The sequence below is a fragment of the Cervus elaphus genome, chromosome 19, assembly GCF_910594005.1.
Source record: "Cervus elaphus chromosome 19, mCerEla1.1, whole genome shotgun sequence".
NCBI classification, from domain to species: Eukaryota; Metazoa; Chordata; class Mammalia; order Artiodactyla; family Cervidae; genus Cervus; species Cervus elaphus.
In genome coordinates this window covers 25,214,731-25,242,121 of record NC_057833.1, presented here as the reverse complement: position 1 = coordinate 25,242,121, position 27,391 = coordinate 25,214,731, and the positions used below count along the sequence as shown (strand labels likewise).

At 42.4% G+C, this 27,391-nt stretch overlaps 1 protein-coding gene across 3 annotated transcripts in view; it reads left to right on the top strand.

Annotated features, from left to right (window-relative positions):
- The window catches only part of TNFSF10 (TNF superfamily member 10), a 45,944-nt gene that overhangs the window by 8,306 nt on the left and 10,247 nt on the right, over nucleotides 1-27,391 (top strand). The window contains exons 2-3 of one of the 3 annotated variants that reach the window (XM_043875141.1): nucleotides 19,530-19,679; nucleotides 27,075-27,212. In XM_043875141.1, coding sequence (XP_043731076.1) covers nucleotides 19,551-19,679; nucleotides 27,075-27,212 — 267 coding nt within the window. In that variant the 5' untranslated portion in view covers nucleotides 19,530-19,550. Of the gene's footprint in view, nucleotides 1-19,471; nucleotides 19,680-23,438; nucleotides 24,273-27,074; nucleotides 27,213-27,391 lie in introns of those variants that run through there. The other 2 variants (XM_043875142.1, XM_043875140.1) reach the window with 2 other exon arrangements.

Genomic DNA, 27,391 nt, shown 5'->3' with positions numbered 1-27,391 from the left:
GGTAAGGAGTGACTGGAAAAGGATGCAGGATCATTTTCTGGTCATGTTGATTGGAGTGATGCTTACAGTTTCATATGTCAAACTCAATGTCCTTTTTGTGTCAACCTGGCTGGGCTATAGTGCCCAGATATTTGGTCAACATTATTCTAGATGTTTCTGTCAAGGTGTTTTGGGGATGAAATTAACATTTAAGTTGGTGGATTTTGAGTAAAGCAGATGCCATCCATAATGGGGGTGGGCCTCATCCAATCAGTTGAAGTAATTAATAGGCAAAGACTGACCTCCCTAAGCAAGAAGGAGTTCTCCCAGTTAATGGCCTTCAGATTCAAACTGCAACAACAGCTCTTTCCTGAGCCTCCAGCCTCCCAGCCTACCTTGCAGACTTTGGACTTGCAGATTCCCTCCATAATCATAAGAGCCAATTCCTTAAAAGAAATCTCTCAATATGCACATCCTATTGGTTCTGTTTCTCCAGAGAATCCTGACTAAGAAAACTCTTATACTAAAAATCTGTACATTTTATTATATGTTAAATTTATTATAATTGAAAAAAGATCAAAGAGGATACAGAGTGTGCTGCTTCTGCTGCTGCTAAGTGGCTTCAGTCATGTCTGACTCTGTGCGACCCCATAGACAGCAGCCCACCAGGCTCCCCCATCCATGGGATTTTCTAGGCAAGAGTACTGGAGTGGGGTGCCATTGCCTTCTCCAACAGAGTGTGCAGGAAAAGCATATCTTTCTCTCTTTTAGAGATGAATAAGATGGCATAATTGAAATTGAAAGTATAACAGAGTTATCACAGTTCAGGTATGTAAAAATGAAGTCTGGTGGCCATTGAGGATCTGGTCTCAGAGCTCTGCATCATTGAAACTTGAAATTCCTTTGAGCTGTACTAGACTCAAGGATGCCACCAGTCATATTCAGAAAACCTGCCCCCTGCAACCTTCGGGTTTCAAGGTCTCCCCTTGTGACTGTTCAACCATTTCAAACTCCAACCAATCCTTACCTGAAAAGTACCCTTCTTATCAGCTCCAATTATAATTCTTCTTTTTGGGGGGTTTGTAGGGGGGACATGTGCACGGTGCTTTATTTATTTATTTTTGGCTGCACTAGGCCTTTGTGGCTACAGGTAGCCTTTCTCTAGTTGGAGAGAGCAGACGCTACTTTCTAGTTGCAGTGTACAGACTTCTCATTGTGATGACTTCTCTTGTTGTGGAGTACGGGCTGTAGGCACACAGGCTTCAGTAACTGGGACTTGCTGGCTCTATAGGATTCATTAGTTGCAACTCGCAGGTTCTAGAGCTCAGTAGTGATGCATGGGCTTTGCTGCCCTGAGACATGTGTTCCCTGCATTGACAGGCTGATTCTTATCCACTGTGACTACCAGGGAAGTCTTCCAATTATAATTATTGATAAATAACTCATGTAATTAACTGCAACCTTGCAGTTTTTGCCTTAATAAGCCTCCCCCATTTTTTAGTCCAATGGAACACTACTCAAGTTCTTCTTGAATCTGTGTCTCCCAGACTGCAGACCTAACACATCTCAAAGAAACTCTTTCATTTCTGTCAGTTCTCTGCGTCTAGTAAACAAGCCCAATTTCTTTGGTGTCCATTATATAACTATCTTAGTTTGTTTGAACTGCTATAGCAAAATGCCACACACTGGATAGCTTATCCACAACAGAAATTTACTGGTCACAGTTCTGGAGGTTGGGAAGTCCAAATTCAAGGCACCAGCATGGTCACATTTGGTAAGGACCCTCTTCCTGACTCAGAGTTGGGAGCTTCTGTCTGTGTCTTCACATGGTAAAAAGGGGCAAGGGAGCTATGTGAAGCCTTCTTTGTTGTTGTTTTGTCACTAAATCATGTCCGAGTTTTTGGGACCCCATTGACTGTGGCCTGCCAGGCTCCTCTGTCCATGTGATTTCTCAGGCAAGAATACTGGAATGGGTTGTCATTTCCTCCTCCTGGGGATCTTCTGACCCAGGGATCAAACCTGCATCTCCTGCATTGGCAGGTGGATTCTTTACCACTGAGCCATCTAGGAAGTCCGGGGCATTCTTTAGAAGAGCACTGATCCCATTCTTGAGGGCTCTACCTTCATGACCTGATCACCTCCCAACAACCCTGTCTTCAAATAACATCATCCTTGGGTACTAGGATTTCAACATATAAAGTGGAAGGGAGAAAACAAACATTCAAACCGAAGAACTAATTTTGAGGGGAGCAGCCTTAGGATAAAACCAGACTGTGGAGGATGTGAGAAAAGAACCTGAGTCTGAATGACACTGTGGATTTCCAGGGTCAAGCCCTGGGGAAACCTGCCCTCCGTCTAGATGTAGTGTTAGATTAACTAATAATTTCCATTGTTTGAAGTGAGTGTTTTTCTTTGCTTTGGCTTTCCAGCATGTCATCTCTTTCCTGTGTGAGAAGTTCCCGACTTTATGAATAGCCCGCTTCTCATCAGAGAAACTGATGATGTCAGATATGTAATCACCTTCTCATTCTCCCTTGAAGTTAGGGTGCAACATGAACCAAACAGATGTACAAACACACATGAATCAGAATCAACTGGTGAATTATGGAGTTAAAGCAGAGGCTAGACATTTCTGTTCTGTGGGTTTTGGTCGGTGGCCACTGTGTTCAATTTCTAGGAACGGCAGTATCATTAGCATCTAGTGTAGGTGACATCTGCGGTGTATGTATCCTGTGACGATAGCAGTTATAGTGCAACCAGAAAACTGTGGCTAGATTCTGATAATCCTGAGTCTGACATCTCCAAATATGAGTTTTCAGCAACCCCTGCTCCCACCAAGATTCTAGATATCTAATAGCCTTTTAATAAATTGCCTTTTCTGTTTCAATTTGTCTGATTTGATTTCAGTCACCTGACACTAAAGTGAAAGTCACTCAGTCGTGTCTGACTCTTTGTGACCCCATGGACTACACAGTCCATGGATTCCTCCAGGCCAGAATACTGGAGTTGGTAGCCTTTCCCTTCTCCAGGGGATCTTCCCAACCCAGAGATTGAACCCAGGTCTCTGGCATTGAGAGGCGGATTCTTGACCAGCTGAGCCACAGGGAAAGCCCAGGAATACTGGAGTGGGTAGCCTATCCCTTCTCCAGTGGATCTTCCCGACCCAAGAATCAAACTGGGGTCTCCTGCATTGCAGGTGGATTCTTTACCAACTGAGCTATCAGGTCAGCCCCTTGCCACTAAAACCCCAGTTGAAATTTTGCTGATGCTCTCTTAAGTGGCATTCTCGATTAATTGAAGTTAAAAGTATTCTAAATGATGCCCAGTCCTACATTCTATTATCTATTGCTACAACGTGCTATGGCCAACAACTCAGTGGATTAAAACAACATTTATTCTTGCTCATTTGTCTGTGGGTTGCCTGAGAGTCAACTGATCTAGGCTGTGTTCAGCTGACCTTAATTCTGAAAATGTAGATTGAGTCTAGCTCAGCTCCATATATCTCTCATTCTCCTTGGACTACTCAGGGCTTGTCATCTTATGGAAGTGACAGTGGTCAAGATGGCAAGACCAACTGTGCAATTCTAATTCAAGCCTTCTCATGTTAGGTCTACTAATATCCCAATGGTCCACAACCAAGCCCAACATCAATAATGCAGAGAAATATAGTCTCCACTGAACTGCAAAGCACATGGGAAAGGGTGTGACTAGAGAGTGGAATAAAGAATTGCAAACAATAATGAAATCTACACCAACCTGCACCCCATTCTTATCCCTCAGTCAAATCAAAGGGTTAGCTAATGGCTGTGTGTGTGTGTGTACATGCTAAGTCATTGCAGTCATGTCTGACTCTTTGAGACCCTATGGACTGTTGCCCTCCAGACTCCTCTGCTAAGTAATGGTATAATAGTTTTTGGCTTATAGCTATTGAAGTCTTGTCAGAAGAGGTCTTAGACACACTGTTTTCAGGTAAAGAAGTGAGTCTCTATTATGTCTCCATGATGAGGCAATGATAGAATCATAAAATGACCAGGTTGTTATGGATGTTAAGGGCCCCTGTTGACATATTTAAGATCATTTAAAAATCAAAGTAGAGTAACTATTGTTTGTGCATCTGCAATGGAGCTGGGTGGATGTGGTTTCAGACACATTCCTACATCACTGAGAACTTGAATTTTCTGAACAGTATCAAAGTCAAGGATACCATCAGCCATTTTTTAAATAATATCTGCTAGCAGCCGCACACCACCACACAGAACCCTCCCTCTGCCGCTTTTTAATCATTTGGAAAGCAAACCAGTCCTTGCTTAACAAGCGCCTTACTTCTTACCAGCTCTAATCATGACTCTAGACAAACAATTCATGTAACCTTGTGGGTTTTTACCTTTACAAACCTGCCCCATTTTGAGGTCCAGCTGAACCCAATTGAAGTGCTTTCTGGGATTTGTGTTTCCAGGGCAGCCGATCTAACAATTCCCAAGTAAACACTTTAAATTTTTGTGGGTTTTTGTTTTTGCTTTTTGCCTCAACCAGTTCTCTTGGAATCCTTAACACCCTTTAGTAAATCCTATTGCTTGATTGATAAGGAAACTAAAGCATTAAAATGTGAATGATTTCGTCAAGGCTGCATGTCTTGAAAATGGCAGAACCATGAATATAATTGGTATATTATGGATGTATTTCAATACATCAGTGTAGCAGTAGAATGCACATTGATTGACTCCCATATACATGCCTCTGACCCTTGTCTATTTTACTAACATTATATTGGGGCAGAAAGTTTTCTATATTCCTCAAATCATTTCTTCCTTCCTCCGTATCATGCCAGATAGAAGACTGGATATGTGTTTTGGACACCTCTGTCCAACTGCCCACACTCTACCACTCAAAGTCCTGCTGATCCAGGTTAGAAACCTTCTAGGATTCAAGATAGCTGAGGACCCAAACTGATATGGCAAAGTTCTGCCTAGCAAGTCCTCTTGAGGTGTACAAGGTGTCTGTGCTCTATTTACAAATGTCTTGGCGATTACAGCCCTTATAATAAAATCCTATGTGAGAGAGACATTTTAAAAAATCTTTACAAATCTTCACAGGACACTCCCAGTAGCAACAGCTTCTGTTTTCCCTTTCTAATTAAATATGAACAGAGTCAACCCTTTGCAAAATTTAGTGTGGGAAACAATTGACCTTTTAAGGAAATTCGCCAGATGGACAGATAAGACAGTAGTGAAGTGAAAGTCACTCAGTCATGTCCGACTCTTTGGGACCCCATGGACTATACAGTCCAGGGAATTCTCCAGGCCAGAATACTGGAGTAGGTAGCATTTCCCTTCTCCAGGGGATCTTTTCAACCTGAGATCAAACCCAGGTCTCTCACACTGCAGGCAGATTCTTTACCAGCTTAGCCACAAGGGAAGCCCAAGAATACTGGAGTGGGTAGCCTATCCCTTCTTCAGTGTTTCAGGACAAGCGGAAGATTTTGCTGAGTTTAGCCAGGGGAGGGTTACGATCAGATTCACATCCACTTCAGGGCTTGTCCAGTTCTCTCTGACATAGAAGAACAGGACTCCTCCTTCCCAGACCTGTGAGAGTCCAGAGAGCTGTTGGCCTTAAACTTCACATTCACAGAGAAACTCCAGTGGACAGTTCAATGTTCGTATAAACTTAGACATACAATCCATCAATTTTCAATCAATTTTCTTCCATGTTAAAAGCATTAATTTACTAACATCATTTAAAATATACCATAATTTGTGAGACCCCATTTAGGCTTTTCTTCATATTTGAATACATTCAGAGCCTCAAAAGATAGAGGGAAGTGAATCTTCCCTGACTCTTGCATCCCCTCTAAATATCCTACCCCTTACCTTCTCTCCTGACCTGACTGTACTTGGCCTCTCATCCTTACTGTTCTCTTGTTCGCGGTATAGATGCTGATTTCCTGCACATTTAATATCACTCTGTTGGTATTTCCTGCCTTTAACATGTGTCATAACCATAATTCTACTTCTGGTTTCTAACAATGTTTCTAAGACAGTTTTTCTTTGAAGTCTTACCTCTTTTCTTTGCTAACTTATATCTCTTCTCACTTCTCTGCCTGGCTATGTCTTGAGCACTCTAGTTATCCCATTCATCTTTCTTCTGATTCAAAAAACTCATTCATTCTAGGACCTAAAGTTTGTAAGTACGTTTAAAAAGATTCAGATTCACATAATGTCTAAAACTTTTAGGTGGAAAAAATGCTACCTTGGCAATTTACCTGTGTCCAAAAGGAGCTTACATTTTAAAATCTGGCATTTTGACAGGGGAAAAATTAAGATTTGAAAAATATTCTCTTAAATGTAGATAGTTGATTCATCCACACCTTGAAGGCGAGGGTAGGAAGTAATGATTTGGGGGTGACTGAACTCAGGGCTGAGGTTCACCCTCGAGCAGGCATCCTAAACTCTAGGTTCCAAGGGGTCTGTGCTTGCTGAAAATGCCGATTCCTAAGCCCACTGCCAGAAATGTTAATTCAGTGAATCTAGAATAGTCAGGAAATGCTGAACCAGATATGCTGCTGCTGCTGCTGCTAAGTCGCTTCAGTTATGTCCGACTCTGTGCGACCCCATAGACAGCAGCCCACCAGGCTCCCCCGTCCCTGGGATTCTCCAGGCAAGAACACTGGAGTGGGTTGCCATTGCCTTCTCCGGAACAAGATATAGGGACCCTATATATAGCCAGGTAAATGTATAACTCCTAATAGCCTGGATCATGGGCTAGATCCTGATTCTGAGTGTAATGAACTGTATGACCTCGGAGGGCTGATGAACTTCCCTGACCTCTATTTCCTAGCCTGTAAAAGAAGACTAGTAGCCATGAGACACAGAATGTGAGGGGGATAATATTTTGGAAAATATCTGGTTTTCTCTTCTGCATTTCTGAGAGTGTTAATTACTCCCTACCTCTCTGGATTGACCCAAGTGTGTCTGTCTATATCTACAATGTATCTATATTTATAAATCTAAAATCTCTGTTTATATCAAAGCTCCTTTGTTGGAGGTAGAATGGGGGTGGGGATAGGGGTGGTAGGGGAGGAGACTATTATTTGTTCCAGAAAGTGAAGAGAACAAAGGAATTTATATTTAGACTCTGACATTTAAAAATAAGATTATGTGGCAAGACAATAGCTATGAGAGAGGATTTCTACTTTATCCACTCTCACCCCACTCTCTCCCCACATCTCACAGGGGCATAAGAAAAATCAAGGATGGAATTTTCAATCATCAAAAGTTCTCTTATCATTTAGAAACTAGCCCTTCTGCCTACAGCAGCTGGACCATGAAGCTTGGAGCCCTAAGGTAGAATGAGGCTATATAGCAGGGGAAGTTAAAATCCCCCTTCTTTAGCTGAGGGGATGATAGAATGATAGAAAGAGGAGAGAGAACAAGGAGGACTTGGGTGAGTGAGAAGGGACTGCATAAATGCTGAGGGCAGAGGGGGAGGTCTTCTCTTGTGTCCCCCTCAATATCTGATAACTTGCTCCTCACAATTCCCAGTAACAGAGACAATAGATGAGGACCTGATTAATTAATCAATGTTGCCCAGGTAGCAACACTTTTCAACAGACTTCTTGGTGATTTTAATGTGCATTCAGTTAAGAACCACTGGACTAAGAATTAAACAGAATGAACATGTATGTTCCCCCACCCTGCTTCTTCATAGGAAGCCCTCATGAGAATAAACAGATTACACAGAAGTAAAATAAAGACGTTAGTTCTCAGAACACCTGAGCACAGTGCAGATTCATTTGTCACACAAACATACAGGTGGAAATACTCTATGATTATAAAGAGCTCTCTTCTGGAAATTATTGTTTTTTTAATTAATTGATTTATTTAATTGAAGGATAATTGCTTTACAGAATTGTGTTGGTTGCTGCCAAACATCAGCATGAATCAGTGATAGATATACACATGTCTCCTCCCTCTTGTAGCCAAGTTAAAGCCCAGAGTAGAAAAGTAGTTCTGTAGTTAATGACGCTGATGCTCTAGACAGCATCACCAACTCAGTGAGTTTGAGCAAACCGCCTGGAGATAGTGGAGGACAGAGGAGCGTGACAGCGTGCTACAGTCCGTAGGGTCGCAAAGAGCAGGACACAACTTAGTGACTGAAAAACAGTAACAACAGTTAAGACTCCAGGAACCTGGGAAAGGAAACGACATGAAGGTTTTAGCTAAAATGACTACAGAAGAGTTGCATGTTCTCTCTCTAAGAGAGTAAAGTGAATTTTCCCCCTAAATTAAAGTGAGATGAGCCAGTTCAACAAAAGCACTTTCTTTTTTTTTAATTTTTATTTATTTATTTTAAAAACAGAAAACATTTTGTATTGGGGTGTACATGGCATACACAGTGCTATTCCAGTCTTCCTGCCTGGAAAATCCGATGGACAGAGGAGCCTTGTGGGCTACAATCCATGGGTCGCGTGGATTGGACACGACTTAGCGACTGAACCACCACAGAGCCGATTAGCAATGTGGTGATAGTTTCAGGCGAACAGTGAAGGGACTCAGCCATACATAGACATGTATCCATTCTCCCCCAAAACCCCTCCCATCCAAGCTGGCACATAATGTTGAGCAGAGTTTCACGTGAAAATCACTTTCTTAAGAAGCTGATTTCTCTGGAGTCAGAATGAGTGAGGTTAGAATCCTGGGTCTGCCCTTAGTGTGTGACATTGGAAATTTTACCTAATTCCTCTATACTTCAGCATTTTAGTAACTAAAACAGGCCTTATTATATGGTCTCCCTTCACAGGGTTGTTATGGGGAAGGTAATCTGTATCATGTGTTTAGGGCTAGGGTAGGAATTATGAATTATTCCTAGGGTAGGAATTATGAATTATTCCTGTGAATAATTATGAATTATTATTATTAGGGTAGGAATGTTATAAATCCCTTTAGCTAAGAATTCTTAAAAGCAGAGAGACCTCAGCCACATGGTTTGAACCTACTAAATAAGAATGCCCAGAGGTATATTTTTAAAAGCCACAGAGGGGATTCCTGTGCACATAGAAGGATTGTTCTAGAGCAGGGGATCTCAGATTTCAGCGTGCAACAGCTTTACCCAGAGGGCTTGCTGAGCCTGCTCCCAGAGTTTCTGGTTCAGGACAGCTGGGGTGGGGGGCCTGAGAATGTGCATTTCTTACAGACTTCCAGGTGGCTCCGATCCTGCTGGGGATCACTTTGAGAGCTTAGTCAGGCAACTAGGCGGCTTAGAAGTTAGCCTAGTTGGACTATTGTGTTTTTATCATTGTCATGTTTACAAAAGTGTATTCATCTTTTGATTTCTTTGCAACCATTAAAAAATGTAAAAGTTGGGGCTTCCCTGACAGTCCAGTGGTTAAGACTCCATGCTACCACTGCAAGGGGCACAGGTTCAATCCCTGGTCAGGGAACTAAGAGCCTACATGACACAGATAAGTAAATAAATAAATAAAATCAGGGAAAGAGCCCCTCATCCCGCCCCAAAATGTAAAAGTTAACAAGAAAAAAAATTAAAATCATTCTAAACTTGGGAGTCATACAAAAAGAAGCAGTAGATCACATTTGACCTGCAAGTAGTAGTTTGCCAGCCAATGCTCTAGGCTAAAGCCTTACAAAACCCATCTCCTACATTGCAGGCAGATTCTTTACCACCTGAAGCACCAGGGAAGACATTAAGGACAACATCTTAGGCTAAATTCCTAACTCTATGTTCTATGTCTAGCTGTGAATTAAGATTCTGATTGCCTAGTGCCAGCTGAAAAGATAACAGAATCCAGCCAATGAAATATAGTCACTGCTGCCTTCAACAAACCTTTCGTGCAGGGTGACAGTCTGTGAATCTAAAACTTTTAGAGGTCAGTTTTTCTCAACTTTGGTTGTCCATTGGAATCATCTGATGAGATTAAAACCCCCCATGTCTGAACCAATTACATCAGGACCCATAAATCAGTATTTACATCTCCTCAGGTAGTGCTCGCTTGGGCAGCTCGCTTGGGCAGTCCCCACGTATTTCAGTGGATAGACAAGCCTGGGAGCACTTTTTTCAAGAGAGGGGAAGGACTGGGCTTCCTCAAGCTGCAGAATAGGCAATATGGTTATTTCTGTTTGCTAATAAATGTTTGTTTAGTAGTATCTTCATATGTGGGAGAAATTGGTCTGAGCCTTACTTTCATTATAAAAGGATGACAAGGTTTCTAGGCGAGTAGCTACCATGCACATACACCTCAAGTATAGCAAACAAAGCCATCAAAAAATGAAAAGGAGATGACCAATGGAATGGGAGAAAATATTTGCAAATTATGTGACCAAAAATACAATGCTGTATTATATATTTGAAAGTTGCCTGGAGTGTAGATCTCAAAAGTTCTATGTGTGGTATGGATGCTAACTAGACTTATTGCAGTGATCATTTTGCAGTATTTCAATGTTTCAATCATTTCAACAAACATTGAATTGTCATGTTATATACCTAAAACAATTACCGTGTCAATTATACCTCAATTTTTTTTTTAAAAAAATGAGCCAGATATTGCAGGTATGGATACTTACACATAAAAAAGGTTACACATTTCCAGGAGAGGAGCTGGAAACCTGTTTGATGAGACCACAGGCTGTTTACCCACTAAGGTCAGCCATGTCAAGAATGGGGACTCAAGTCTGATACTCCTGCTTACCACACTGCCTAACTTTCTGAAAGTATTGCAAGAGGCCCTAGAAACAAACCTGTTCCAATATTCTTTATTTATGAGCAGAAATACATCCAGAGAGGTAAAATGACTTTTCTAAAATGACCAAGAGAGTTCGTGTTAGAAAGGCCAGGTGTTAGAAAAGGTATCTAGTGTCTTCAAACAGAACCCAGGCAAAGAGCCATTCATAGCCTGAATTTTCCAAGGTTCACGAAAGGAAAGAAAAATGTAGCAATCAAATTTTTTCCTTGGAACCAAAAAATGGGGATTGAGGGGAAAGAACTCTTTTTAAAAAATTTATATATGTGATATCCCAAGTGTGTTCTAAATGCATTAAAGGTGAGGTGGTGTTTTATACCTCCTACCATTTTTCCAGGGGACCCCAACTGATGGCCCACAAGAAGAACCTAAATGTGCTTTGATTTCCTGTTCAGAGCTCTCCTGGCAATAACTGTCCAGGGTTGAGAGGGAGGGACCCCTTTTTAGTTGATACATGCATGCTCAGTTCACCGCAGCCCCTAGCTGCCCCTCATTTGTGTTACTCAACTTTAACTATCTGTGTGACCTTGGCAAAATCCTCTCCTCTCCCTATAGGCCAGAATCTTCATCCTTTGAGCTGGGATGGGGGTCCTGATTATATTGTATGTTGTGGGTCACCTGCCTCCTCTCCCTAGAAGGTAAGCTCTAGGAGGGCAGGGATTGTAGTCTGCTGTTCAGTGACGTTTCCCACAGCACCCTGAACCATGCCTGCAGCATAACAGGTGCTCAGTCATCCTAAAAAAAAAGAACTCAGGCAGAGGGGATAGAAAAACCTAATTTTTTTTTAATTGGAGTATTGTTGCTTTGCAATGTTGTGTTCATTTCTGCTTTACGGCAAAGTGAATCAGCTATATGTATACATTTATCCCATTTATCCCCTTTTGGGATTTCCTTTTCATGTAGGTCACCACAGAGCATGGAGTAGAGTTCCCTGTGCTAAGCAGTAGTTTCTCATTAGTTATCTAGTTTATGTGAAAAGTGAAAGTGTTAGTTGCTCAGTCGTGTCCGACTCTTTGCCACCACGTGGACTATAGCCCACCAGGCTCCTCTTGTCCATGGAATTCTCCAGGCAAGAGTACTGGAGTGGGTTACCATTTCCTTTTCCAGGGGATCTTCCCCACCCAGGGATTGAACCTGTATCTCCTGCATTGCAGGCAGATTCTCTACCATCTGAGTCACCAGGGTATCTAGTTTATATATAATATCAATAATATATATATGTCAATCCCAATCTCCCAATTCATCCCACTCCCCTTCCCCACTTGGTGTCCATACATTTGTTCTGTGTCTGTGTCTCTATTTCTTCTTTGCAAATAAGTTCACCTGTACCATTTTTCTAGATTCCACATATGTGTGTTAATACACGATACTTGCTTTTCTCTTTCTGACTTACTTCACTCTATATGATCATCTCCAGGTCCAATCACATTTCTGCAAATGGCATGATCTCATTCCTTTTTATGGCTGAGTAGTATTCCATTGTATATGTGTACCACATCTTCTTTATCCAGAAATGGAAAAACTAAGGCAAAGTAACCATTCTATATCATGATGGTGATGGTTACACATTGTATACAATTACCAAAAATAATCAAACTGTTCACTTAGAGCTGATAAGTTTTTATATGTGTAAATGATAACCAACATAAAGAAGATGAAGCTAATATACATCCATAGTTAAAATTAATTTCACCAACTTCCTGATAGTTTTTCCTGACCTTAGCAATTATTGCCTTGTACTGGGGGCTATACATGTCAGGGGTGTGCTGAATGCTCTACATTTCTTACCTCATTAATCCTTGGGTGTGAGTGTAGCTTGACTAAACCACTCAGCTGCATTTCTTTCGTCTTTCTATCACTGTCAATAAAATTTTACTTAGGACTAACTAGGGTTTAATTTTTAAGAGCATGAGCAGGCTGTGGCTTCACCTTCTTACCTAGAAAGGTTACAGGATGTATTTATTAATTGTACCCAGGAAGCCAGTCATGAATAATTTATTTCATCCTCCCAACAACTTTTGAGTAGGTTCTGTCATCATTCTCACTTCCCAGATGCTGAAGCTAGAATCAAGCCCTGGGGTGTCACCAGCCAGAGTGACCCAATGGGAGGCAACCAGGCCAAGATGTGATCCCAAGCAGCATGAGCCCCTGGGGTTGTTTGCTTAATCCCCACACCAGATGGCCTCTCAACCAGTGACACAGTCAGACTGCTGAGCTGGTGTGTGTGGGAACCAGGGTGTGATCTTGCAGAGATGACAAAAGACGATTTTCCTGATGCAGTGGGCATCTCCAGACCAGGGTGGCCTCAGAAAGTGGTCAGAGCTGTGATCTGCTCCCTGACATGTTATCCCAGTCTGTTGTGGCAGCTGGGGTGAGATGCAACATGGGAACCTGGGAATTGGCACTCTCACTGGGCAAAAGACCATCTGCAGGACCCAAAAGCCCCTGAGGATTGAGAAAGGGGCTGTTTGACATAAGCCTCAGCTATCCTTTTCAATATTGAAAAATTTATCAAGGTGTGTTTACCTCCTTGGTCCTTAACGTTGCTGTAGAGTGGAGAGAACCTTCAGGAATTTCACTAGTACTCCTTGGGCCAATCCAGCATGCTGTTTCTGTCTCTCTTTTTTTTATTTTACTGTAGAGCATCCCGCTCTTCCCTCCCAAAGAACAATTAGTCAATGACACTTTTAAACTCTTGAGTGTTGGGGCCTGATTGAAATGCCGGTCAATCCCTCTGCAAGAGACAAACACAAGTTCCCACATCTTAACTCCTTATGAAGGTAACTGGGACAAATTAAACCTGTAATGACTTTCTCAAGATAACTTGAGATTTCTGCATCCTTTGCAATTACCAGAAATAATACCATAGTAATTCACTCTTCTGGAAATGCAAAATGCACAGCTGTGGAAGAAATTGCATGTAAATTATATTATCAGCACAGGAGGGCCACCATGTACAACCACACAGAGACTCAAGTATACATTATTTGGCTTACTGATTTAGACAGATTAGGAAACATTATCCCAGATCAAATAGGCTGAATTTAATTGAGACATTCCTGGGTTCACAGAGTATATCAACTCTAGATCAAACTAAAAAAATCTCATTTGGCACAATGTAAAAAATTAGGACTGATGTTGAAGCTGAAACTCCAATACTTTGGCCACCTGATGTGAAGAGCTGACTCATTTGAAAAGACCCTGATGCTGGGAAAGATTGAAGGCGGGAGGAGAAGGGGATGACAGAGGATGAGATAGTTGAATGGCATCACCAACTCAATGGACATGGGTTTGGGTAGACTCTGGCAGTTGGTGATGGACAGGGAGGCCTGGCGTTCTGTGGTTCATAGGGTTGCAAAGAGTCGGATATGACTGAGGGACTGAACTGAACTGAACTGAAAAAATTAATAGAAGACAAAGAGGACAAACGGCTGGAAACTACTGTTGCCAAACCAAACTTGCATCTGCTTGCCCCATGATCAGTAAAAACAATCTACTGACTCTGGATTTGGGGTGAAGGAAAGTGCAGCATTTATTGCGGGGCACTAAGCAAAGAATCCAGGGCAGCTAGCGCTTAAATCATTGATCAGGGGATTTTTGTAGAAACTAAATCTTTTGCCAGGAATATTTATTTTACTGACCAAAAATTTTGTTATTTCACTAATACTTTGCAGATTATTACATTCAGTAGTTACACTTGACACATCTATAATGTCTTCTTCAGCACCCTGAGTTTCATTTTCACTTTTTGTATCAGAATCAATCACTAAGGTTTTTTGACTTTTTGTTGGTCTAATATTCACATCACCTGAATCAGAAATATATTCTGAAGAACTATCTCCTGAGGCATTAATATATATGTTGCTCAGACAATCAAAGAAAGTATCTACATAAAATTCACCAAAAAATTCTTGACTCAAAATTTCTTAATGTCTCATTTTCGAAAATTCAGTGGTAATAAACTTGCATTTATAATATGTAATAAACTTGCATTTATAATATGCAACACAAGTTTGGAACAGAAACCTAGTGGAATAAAACATGAATGATAACAATCATAAATTGCATAATGAACCCTTGATCAATTTTAAGCTCTATCAACTTCACGTAGTGACGTTAATTGTATCAGTCTCTAAAAATGTATTGATATGTTTTTAGTCAATAATGTGTTTTAAAAGCCTGAACTTCCCTCCCCACTGCCCACACACACACAAGGCTTTCAGGGAAAAGTTTTTAAAGCCAGTTCGAGGGAGGGAGGGAGGATTGTGGGGTGTCTGGTCAGCTCATGCACATTCTTCCAATGGGTTGGTGGTGAGGTAATTGGGAATCAACATCATCAACCTTCTAGTTCTGACTCGTCTCAGGTCTACATAGTTGTGGGCAGCATACAGTTAACTTCTTCTACCTGGTGGAGGTTTCAGTATCTGCAAAACAGCTCAAAAGACATGGCTCAGAATATTATCTACAGCCCTTGAAAAGAAACTGAAGGTCCTTGACTTTGTTTAATGGCTGAAGTATTACTATTTTATCTTGGTTGATTGTTTTCCTTTCTGCATTTTCTCACTTTGTTAATCTTTGACCAAAGTTCTACAGACAAAAGGCAGGTGGAGGACATATGGGAGGAGTGGTCTGTTCTGGGAAGGCCCCAAAGGGTCCTGCTCTGTTACACTATGACTTATTTTGCCTTGAAGGGAAGATACATACCTTTTAGTTACCATGTATGCTTTTCTTTGGCAGCATTTAATTAAAACATTCAGTTATTCAATATTTACTGAGCACTAACTATGCACTCAGATACAAGCCAGTCAGCTGCAAACTAAAGAGACAAAAACATGTGTCTTCATAGAACTTAAATTCTAGTTGGTAAAGACAAGCAATCAACGAGTAAAATAAATAGAATGCCAGAAAACATAAAGTGCCGTGAGGAAAAATAAAGCATGGGAGCAAGCTTGGGGCCAGAACAGGAAACAGCAGATTGCAGTTACACATGGGATGGCAAAGAAAGGGCTTGATGAAGAGAATAAAAATACAGCGATTAGAGCATCATTTGTGATAAAGATAAATATTGGCAGCGACCCAGGTCTCTATCTACAGGAGACTGGTTAAATATATTCTAATATTAAAAAATATTTTTTAATATTATTTTTGAACTATTTGGCTTATTTTTGGCTATGCTGGATCTTTATTGGTGCACTCAGGCTTTGGGAGCTTCTCTCTAGTTGTGGTGCATGAGCCTCTCTTTGTGGTGGCTTCTTTTATTTTGGAGCATGGGCTCTAGGGTGTTCAGGCTTCAGTAGTCGTGGTATCTGGGCTCAGTAGTTGCATTTCCCAGGCTCTAGAGCGCAGGCTCAATAGTTGTGGTGCCTGGGCTTAGTTGCTCTTTGGCATGTGAAATCTTCCTGGATCAGGGATCGAACCCATTCTCCTGCATTGGCAAGCAGATTCTTTCCCACTGAGCCACCAGGGAAGCCCAGTTAAATATTTTTTAAAGTATCTATATAGTAGAGTATTATATAGAAAAAAAATCCTACAAATACGGAATGAATTCCCAAGATATATGAAGTGATAAAAACAAGGTTCAGAATGATGTATAGAGTATGCTGCCATTTAAGTCTATCATATACATTATATATATATGTATATATATTTATAAATGCATGGAATCTTAGTGGAAAGATATATAAAAACTGTTAATAATGGTTGTCTTCGGGGTGGAGAACAGGACAATTCATGGCCAGGTGAGGGTGAAGTACTTTGTATCCCATTACTGTGTATAAGGGCTACTGTATGGTCATCCTTCAAGATGGTTGTTCTCTTGTTCTCTGTTCATCCCCTGCTCTACCAGACCCTGCTTCACTCATACGACTATTCACTCCTCTTAATATAGGGCATAATCCCTGGTAGCTGATGAGCCCACCTGACATTAAACCCCTATAAATCAAAGCCTGATTCTCGCCCTAAATAGCAGAAACTGTTGTCATCACCTGCCTGTTGCCAGCCGCCCAAAGTGGGGATGTCACTATAGAGTTTTTGCCTCAGACATGTAAGATCCTCCTTCCAATAAACTGTTGCTATCTCTGTCACTGTCTCTGGGCTCTTTCTTCAATCGCAAGGCTTTCAGGCCTGCAGCTCAACATCTGATGAGTCAGCCAGAAGGCCAAAGAAACTCTCGTGAGTGTAGAGATGTAGGGAAACAAGGCCAGGAACAGAAGGTTGGAGGAATGATTGCGGAGAGGCTGTCAACTAGCATGTGGGGCCCTGTGGCAGTTGTCTTCCATCATAATGACAATATCATGTAAACCCCAGGGTCTCTTTCCACTTTAAAAGTAGCAACCCCACACTCGTGGCTCATCCAACTTGCACAGGGATGGCTGGGGACTGCAAACAGAAGACAAGGACCTGGATCATCTTCAAAATACCAATAAACCCCTCCAACGCACCAACCCTAAACAACTGGGGATGTTGTTTAGGCTTTAGGCTTTAGGGGTGGTAACTTAGGGACAGACTTGGGAATTGGACATGGCCTGTTACCCAGAACGGTTTGGTTGGGGCCTATGGCAATAGCTAAATAGTGAGTGCTCTTGGGCTTCCGGTCCCAGCTGTGGAAGCGGGCAGAGCAAGGAGTCAGTGTGATGGAGCAGCAGCAATGTATATCTACAGCCTGTCATAACCGGGGCAGGACATTACAAAAGGCCTACCTGAGTCGTGGAGCGATGCAAAATCCTCAATACAGGGTCCAGAGGAGCTGTGTGTGATGTACGGGACCCCCAAGGACATCGGTATTGACCGAGGAGCCCACATTACTGGCCTTGAAGTTCAGGAAGGGGCTGATGGAAATGACCTGCACCAGTGTTTCCACCATACTTACAGCCCTAGTGCTGCTAGGCTAATCCAGAGGATGAGTGGGGTCACGTCAGCAACAAGTGAGCCGGGAAACCCACTCTCAACGTGTGGACACACCCCAGGAGCAATGGTCCCAGTGACCACACCCTCTGAATCCAAAGGCCACTTGAAGGTCACACCATTCAAGTTCAAGGCACACTGCTATTAGGACTATCCATTAGGACAAAGCTTGCTTTTGTCTGGGCCACAGGATCTAACCCCAGGAGAACACATTTTATAAGCCAGCCCTAGGACTGGCATGTGAGTCCCTGGCGGTTTGGGTTTGCCTCCTCATGGGAAATAGCATAGAAAGGGATTTATAGATCTCACCTGTCTGTTAACTGCTCCACCAAAGACCAATAAGGTAATTAATCCAGGATCCAGCTGGAGGAAGACACCATCATGTTAACCCTGAGGGTCTCTCTAGGATTCAGTACAGGCTCTGGGGACTGCGGGTGAATAGGCGGGATGGTACCACCCCCCAGGACAGAAACCTCAGTCAGGGGTGGCACTATCTCAGGATAGTGCTTGTATGTTGGTTAATGGTCATAATTTTCCCTGTCTTGTGTCTGTAAGCATACTTAGTCTGAGTGGAGGCAATCTGTTTGCAGACTGGGCAAAGTGGTGGCCTCACTGGGAAATGAGCCTGCTTGCTGGGTCTATAGCAGGATGCCATCGCTGTCCTCCTCTGGACTTTCATGAAAACTTGAGCCTGTAACCAGCTGGCTCGAATGTTTGCCCACCTCTTAGACTCTTGCTACTCTTTAGCTGCCGTTGTCTGTATTGCATTTGTGGTGTCTGGTTGCAGTGCCCCTGTATAGACCTGAGCCCAGGGATATCACAGAAGAGGGGTGGACCAAGATTGTAAGGGTCGTGCAAGGTGTGCAGGGGTGGAGTGTACTGTCAAGCCATTCAGGATGGCTGTCCTCTTGCTCTCTGTTCATCCCCTGCTTGACCAGGCCCTGCTTCAATCACATGACTATCCAATCCTCCTAATTACAGGGCTTCATCAGTAACTAACTGCCTGAGTGCTTGCCCCCACCCCATCTCCTGGTTTCCTTAGTAACTGATAAGCCCACCTAAAATCAATTTCCACCCTGTCCCTCCCACCCATACATGGTAGCCTCCTTCTCCCCCAAGGGGCAAAGACTGCTGCCATGTCCTGCCTGCCATGGTGAGATTTCACTCCAGGACATTTTGCTTCAGACATGTAAGATCTCCTGTCCACTAAACTATTGATGTCCCCATCACTGTATCCAGCCTCTTTCTTCAGTCTGGAGGCTGGGCAACCACAAGTTTGCAGGCTGGTGGGGTATGGCCCAATAACTACCTAATCAAAATAAAGAAAATGTAAGGTAAGAACATGAAGAATTTTTACACAATTAGAATATGATGGAAAGACACATACTTATAAAACCTGGTGACCTAGATAGACTCTAGCCTAAATAGTGAATGAATGGAATAGTTAACAGAAACATGGACTGGCCTCTGGTGCCCGTGTTGACAATGACCTTTTCAAAACAAGCCCCAGATTTTGTTTTAACTAATGGTTGCAGTTATTATGATGGTAACACTTAAAACTTTTTTCACTTTTCTAATCCAGTGAAAGCTATAGTCACTTCTGAAGGCGCCACAATGAAGTAGCACAAACAGAACTGTGTTGTCTTGCAGTTCTGGAGTTTAGAAGTCCAAAACCAAAGAGACAGAGAGCCATGTGCCCCTGAAATTGGTAGTGGATCTGCCTTATCTTGCTTCCCCCTAGCTTCTAGTGGTTTAGGATTAGTAGAATTGCAAGTACTTTGTTTTCTCCTCTTTACAGCTTTCAGTTTCAGTTTAACTTGCTCCTTTTCAGTAAGTGAAACAAAAAATTTGCTCCACTCCACCGCAGTCCTAATCTGCTGCTTGACTCACTCTGCAGGAGTCCCATCCTACAGCGACCATGACGCTGATGCAGGCTCCGGGCTCCAGACTTGGGCAGATCTGCGTGCTGCTGCTCATCTTCACGGTGCTGCTGCAGGCTTTCGGGATGGCCGTGTTTTACATGTATCTCAAGAAGGAGCTGAGGCAGGTCAGTACAGTGCAAACGCTTCCTGACGGGCGCTCTCAGCACCGGCTGGTTGGCTGCCTCTGCTGGCTCCTCTGTGAAGACTTCACAGCGGAAGAGAAGCCTCTCTTTCTCTGCCCTGCCCCGGGAACCCTAACTGCTAATGCCTATCATTGCTGAGAACTTTTCAAAAGTGAATTGAAGGGATTATGCGCACAAAGTATAGTTACAGAACTGGCTCCACCAGTTTCTAGCAGATGCAGGAAACGAAACTGCTGAGGTGGTTTTGTCTTCAACAGAATGTTACATTATTAACTGCTGCCATTCCTTATGTGCTTTCTGCTTAACGTTTTAGAGTTCTTGGCTCAAATTCTTGGGCAAGAGAGGAGCTGCCTCAGGGGAGGACTGCGTCTGCTTTTGCTTTCTGTGACACCTCTAGGAGCTGGCACAGAGCTCCCACATAGCAGGTGTTTACTAAACACTTGTTCAGTGAGTAACCAACCTTCACAAATGTGCTTCAGAGACATAGGGTACAGTCAAGGCTTAACCCAAAGACAGGCTCTAAGTTACCTGTAATAATGCTGTGGTGTGTTCCAAATGTTGCTAGTTCTAGTGGATTTTGAAAGCAAAATTACTGAAAATAAGCCAACATCAGCTTTTGGCTTTCTATATAGTCCCTGGTACCTCAGCTGGTAAAGAATCTGCCTGCAATGCAGGAGACCCTGGTTTGATTCCTGGGTCAGGAAGATCCCCTGGAGAAGGGATAGGCTATCCTCTCCAATATTCTTGGGCTTCCCTGGTGGCTCAGATGGTAAACCATCTGCCTGCAATGTGGGAGACCTGGGTTCAATCCCTGGGGTTGGGTAGATCCCCTGGAGGAGGACATGGCAATCTACTCCAGTACTCTTGCCTGGAGAATCTCCATGGGCAGAGGAGCCTGGCAAGTTACAGTCTATGGGGTCACAGAGAGTCAAACATGACTGAGAGACTAAACACAGCACACACACACACACACACATATATTTTTAGTGTATTTTTTATTGCCAGATAGTTGATTTACAATGTCAGTTTCTGCTGTACAGCAAAGTGAGTCAGTTATACATATCCACTCTTTTTTCAGATTCTTTTCCTATATAGATGATTACAGAATATTGAATAGAGTTCTCTGTGCTATACAATAGATTCTTATTATTCATCTATTTTATATATACTATATATTTTTTATACATTTTTCTTATTGTTCAGTCACTCAGTCATGTCCAACTCTTTGCCCCATGGACTGCAGCACGCCAGGCCTCCCTGTCACTCACCATCTCCTGGAGTTTGCTCAAATTCATGTTCATTGCATCGGTGATGCCATCTAGCCATCTCATCCTCTGTTGCCCTCTTCTCCTTCTGCCTTCAATCTTTCCCAGCATCAGGGTCTTTTCTAATGAGTTGGCTCTTCACATCAGATGACCAAAGTACTGGAGCTTCAGTATCAGTCCTTCCAATTGTGTATATGTCAGTCCCAATGTCCCAATGTATCCCTCCCCCTGGAAACCATGTTTGTTTTCTGTATCTGTGACTCAACTTCTATTTTCTAAATAGGTTTATTTCTACCATTTACCTTCCACATGTAAGTGATATCATGTGATATTTGTTTTTCTCTACCTAGTTTAACTTCACTCAATATAACAATCTCCAGTTTTATTGCTGCAAGTGGCATTATTTTGTTCTTTTTTGTGGTTGAGTGATATTCCACTGTATATATGTACCACATTTTTATCCACTCCTCTGTTGATGGACATTATATTGCTTCCATGTCCTGACTATCGTAGATAGCGCTGGAGTGAACACTGGGGTGCATATATCCTTTGGGATTATAATTTTCTCTGGATATGTGTCCAGGAGTGAGAATGCCTTATATGTTAGCTCTATTTTTAGTTTTGTTTTTTTTTAAGGAATCTCCATACTGTTCTCCATAATGGCTGCACCAATTTACATTCCCACTAACAATGTAGGATTTTCTGTGTACATCTTGGCTACTTGTGTATTATATAGCCGAGAACTTTGAGCTGAAAGAAATTTTGGACACCTTCATTTTATAGAGGAGGCTTGAGACTGCCAGAGAAATAACTTCTCTGAGCTCAGGCAGAAGTGTGGAAGCAGAATTGGAACCAGGTCTTCTGCTCAGCTCATAGGTAATGCTTCTCCCATCACAGCAGGGAGTCAGTGGGGTTAGCTTACCTCCTCCTCATGCTCAGCACAGCACCCTGATGCATGGTGGCAAGGCAACATCAAGTCTGTCAGTTGGCTAGGAAATGCAAGGCTAAGGGTCTTAGACAAACATAAATTGTGCCAAAACAGTGTTTATCTGTTAAGGAAATAAATGCAGTTTGCATATCCTGTGGAGTATAAACTTGGCTCTCACTTGGCTGGGAATTGCATTTGGAAATTAAGGGAATAAATGAGTCTTCAAGTAATTATGAAAATGATACTACTGTTAGATGACCAGTAAAGTCAGCTTTGTTATAGGGCAATTTCAAAGAGTTTGTAATTGTAAGGAAAAAAACCAACATAACTCTAATCATGTTTTTTAGTTCTGTGTCTGCACAAGAGACTGGAATACTGCTATGTTCTCCAATTTGGAGCCAGTATGTCCTAAGTTTTATTTACTTCACAGTATAAATAGTGAATTTGTGTCTCCACATACAAGAGGTTCCCTCAATTTGCTCATATTAAAAGTTGGCCTCATTTTAAGACTGAACCAACTTGTTCTTTACTGATCTAAGTCATGCAATTATCTGTGTATGTGGTCAACTTTTTTTTTAATTCTAAAAAATGGAAGCTTCAAAGCTTTACATCTTCCCACCTGCAAGCATTCTTTCTGATTACATGTTTATATAAATGGCAGCTCAGCTGGTAAAGAATCCACCTGCAATGCAGGAGACCCCAGTTCAACTCCTGGGTCAGAAAGATCCCCTGGAGAAGGGATAGGCTACCCACCCCAGTATTCTTGCCTGGAGAATCCCCACGGATGGAGGAGCCCGGCAGGCGACGATCCATGGAGTCACAAAGAGTCAGACATGACTGAACAACTAAGCACAGAAATGTTTATATGTTTGTACACTTCTGTATAGATGCACAGAAGAATTTATTAAGAGTATAAAAAACAGGAGAATTGAGATATTGAGCAAATACTATGTTTCAGAAACTTTCAAAATATTGTTTTATTTCATCCTCATAACAATTCTATGAAGTAAATATAATTATCCCATTTTATAGATGAGCAAACTAAGGCTCAGGGGGGTTAGATAAAAGGTAAAACCCAGTTTTGAGCCAAGGCGTTAAATAGGTGCTCAGTAAGTTGTGATCAGCATGGAGCAGTCTCTTGAAGTTGTCACCCTCTTCATCAGAAAGTTTTGCAAGGGAAAATGAATTTGAGTCTCTTTGAATGACTGCGTAGAGTTTGGAAAAGCATACTCAACACAAGTATTAATGTCCTAAATCAGATCACAGGTTCTACTCTGGCAAGGGAAAATTTGCAGAAGATACAGTGGATAAGGATTATAGGGAGTGTGGGTTGAGTAGGGCTGAGGGATGTTGGATTGAACCATCACAATGAAGTCTCAAGGCCAGTAAGCACAAACAATAAATATGGGCTTAGCCTCTGAAGTCTATGTCTCTGAGAAAGTTTGACAAGGGGATTACCTATTGCTGTGTCATCATAGATGGCAAAGAAAAAGGAGGAGGAGCCCCTTATCCCCTGGGCTCCATAAATGATCCTTTATGCTATTTGGGGTTTGCAGAAACTGATTGTCAGAGACTAATGGCTGGGCAGCAGAGAGGGTCAGGACTGCCACCTTGAGGTCTCTGAGCCAGCCAGCCAGCAAAGGAGTCCACACGGCTGACCTCAAGCCCTGCCAAGGACTGGTTATACCTGGCCTGGATGACCACGGTGTTTGTGATGGCACCACCAGCAGTTGAGTGGAATCCACTTCTTAAAACCAAGGGCTCCTGGAACAGGAGAGCAGGCTCCCGGTGCTAGAGTTGTCTCTCCTTCTAGAAGTGTCCAAATTAAAAAAAAAGCACACTTATCCCCTTGCCCCCAATATCCAGACGTGGTTAGCAAGAGAACAGTCCCAGCCACAGAAGTGTTGTAGGAAATTCCTTCTCAAAGTGTGAATGGGTGTGGAAAGGAAGTGGGGAGAGAGATTAAGCGTCATTAATCATTCCTGGAATAGCCACAGCACCCCCTTGCCCATGTGTCATTCACCTGTATTGGCCCAGGTATGTGAAAGAAACTACCAAATAGGAAACCTGCGGAAGGGGTGCAGGGTGGCTGCAGCTTTCTGTTGTTCAGAAATCAATACGTAAGCATAAAAATATCTAGGAGGAAAAATAAGTTGTGATCTCTAGATGATAGGATTATGGGTCCCTCTTTTTCCTTTTTATTTTTCTATATTTTATCAGTTTTCTACAATGAATGTTGTAAAACGGTCTATGCTATCCATATGATTGTCATACAGATGTAAAGAAAATGACATTTTTATATAGTCTTAAAAGTAAAGTAAAAAAATAAAAAAGTAAAGTGAATCACTCAGTCGTGTTTGACTCTTTGCGACCCCATGGACTGTATAGTCCATGGAATTCTTCAGGCCAGAATACTAGAGTGGGTAGCCTTTCCCTTCTGCAAGGGATCTTCCCAACCCAGGGATCAAACTCAGGTCTCCTGAGTTGCAGGCGGATTCTAAGCCACAAAGGAAGCCCAAACCATATGCAAAATTGCCCACACCCAGTCTGATCTTAACCCTATAAAAAAGAGATACTCCAAAGGTCAACTAGGAGGTGGAATGAGGGTGGATCAAGGAGGATTTTTACTTGTTTTACTTTTAGAAAAGTATTCTATAATTTTCTGTTTTCCAGGGTGCCTGTATATCCTCAACATCTTCAGGCTTCATTAATTCTGGGTTAACAGTGGTGTCACACTAGCTTGTCAGACTCCTTCCCATGTCTCCTTAGGACCTTAGTTTTTAAGGCAATCCTTCCCCACCTCCTGAAAATGTTTCTGGAAAATTACCAGAGGATCTCCAGAGGCCAGCAGGTGATCCTGATCTGGGCTGGCCCCTGGTCTCGTCCACCCTCTCAAACTCCAACTGACTTCACAGGGGCTGTCAGCTACCCTGACCACCTGATCCCAGCATCTCTCAACTCTGCCCTGTCCCAACCCTGACCCCACCTCCTGGGCACTTTCCAATCGCTATGATGTAAGAAGACGAGTTGCTCTCTCCTTTTTGTGTCAGTCACATTGTTTTGTCCCAACAGGTTACAAAAGTTAGTTAAGCCTGCTTTTTTTTTTTTTTTTTCTACATCTTTTGGCTGCACCCCACAGCATGTGGGATCTCAGTTCCCCAACCAGGTCTCAAACCTGTACCCCTGCATTGGCAGCTCAGAGTCTTAACCACTGGACTACCAGGGAAATCCCAGTTAAGCTTATTTATTCAGTTTCACCAAATCAGTACCTGACCAAGGAATACCTAGTCTTGTTGGACTGGACAATGTCTAATAAAACTGTTCTTCTGGAACTTTCCTAAGGCCTTGCTGCTAAATCCAGCTCTTTTCTCTGATCCTCCCTGCAGTTTGCTAGACATGCTTTTATATTTCTAAATTGAGTTCTTTCCTTGGAAAGGCTTTTTAAGCTCCCACATAAATTGCAGATGAAAATTCTCCTAGGTAAATGTTTTACTCCTGTAATCTTAAAAAGGAAGAAAGAAAATAAGCATTTACTTAAAAGCAAATGAATGTTCTATGCCAGTGGGGAAGGAATTAAGTCAGGTTTGTAACTTCTATGCTTGAGAGACCTGATCAAATGTCCAAGGAATACGTGGCTGACAGTATAGACCCACATGACTTTTGCTGAAAGTTCTCATCAGTATTTAAGTTATTTTGATTTGGAATAAGGTTGTCTTTCTATAGAAGGAAGCAGATCATTCTTACATTCGATCTTTCCTTCAAGCTTTGAAGTCCCCTTCATTCAAATAACAGATAAAATGACTATTTCCCCACTTGTTTCTCCAGAGAAAGGCATTTCAGTGGATTTGTATATGGAAATAATATCTGAATCCCAGTTGTTAAAAATGAAAACAGGAAAAAAGGCCCATCTGAACTTGCATGAACTTTCTGTTTTTTTTCATGAGGTTAATCAGTTGTCATCCTGGAGTGTTCCAGATGGATTGGAGTATATGTGTGTAAGTTGTGCGTGTGTGTGTGTGTGTGTAACATTAAGTGCAAACTTTGCAGGCAATGATCTAGTCATTGTAAATGTTTACTCTCAATCAGAATGAGGGAGCAAACCTTCAAATGGTATTTTAAGTCTCTGCAGGTAAGTCCCTAACTGGTGTAAACTTTTAATGAGTCAAGATTCAAATATCTAATGGCAATGTAGTCCTGATTCTGCTATCCAGAGGAGCAGACATCACAACAATAGCTAGAATCTGCTAAGACAGTTGGACTATAAAGAAGGCTGAGCACCAACGAATTGATGCTTTTGATCTGTGGTGCTGGTTCTCCAGACTGTTGAGAGTCTCTTGGGCAGCAAGGAGATCAAACCAGTCCATCCTAAAGGAGATCAACCCTGAATATTCATTGGAAGGGCTGATGCTGAAGCTCCAATACTTTGACCACCTGATGTGAAAGCTGATTCACTGGAAAAGACCCTGATGCTGGGAAGGATTGAGGGCAAGAGAAGAAGGGGGCGACAGAGGATAAGATGTTTGGATGGCATCACGGACTCAATGGACATGAGTTTGACCAACCTCAGGGAAAGAGTAAAAGACAGGGAGGGAAGCCTGGCGTGCCGCAGCTCATGGGGTTGCAGAGAGGGTGACCCAACTTCGTCACCCTGAACAACAATAAAAACAACCAAGACGGTCAAAGCTAAGATCAAGAAATAGAACATGACCTGTGCCCTAAAGGGCTGATTAATTTGGTGGGGGATCCTGGAATGTAAACAGACTCCACTGCCTACTCTGTACCTTCGTGGGTTTCCAACTGTAGAGTGGGAGTCATACCATGTCCGAGCAGGAAGGGACCTCAGAGATCACCACAGGGGACCAGCTTGAAATGCAAATGAAGAAGAGATTTTGAAGTGAGGAGGCAATTTGTTGAGCGACACACAGCTATCCAAAGGCAGGAGCCGCAAAGGCGTTGTGATCCCAGATGCCTGGCCCACACCTGTTTCCTCTCTCCCACATCCAACTGCTTACCTTTATTCAAAGGATGGAAGACCGCATGCTTACTTCTACTTCAGGCAATGAGCTCATCCAAGGTACTAAGACTTCTCTGAACATGTCATCAGTTCCTGTTATTTTAACTTGTAAATGAGCAAAAAGAAAAAGCACTTGTGTGTAATACTGTGTTATATCGATCTCAACCCAGATGCAGGGCAAATACTTCAAAAGTGGCTTGGCTTGCTTCTTGGAGGAAGCTGACAGTTCCTGGGACTCCAGCGATGATGAGAGTATGATCAATCCCTGCTGGGAACTAAAGTCACAACTCCATCTGTTTGTTAAAAAGGTAGGTGAACCATGGTGTCACTTTACCAATGGGCATAGGAGGTCAGAGGAGAAAGAATAGTTTAGATCATGAAGTCTAGAGTCCTCATTTTGTAAAGGAGAAAGCTGGAACCCAGAGTGTTAAAGTGACTGTCATCAAATTCACAGAACTAGGAAAAGGTGGGATCCACCCCACAGTGG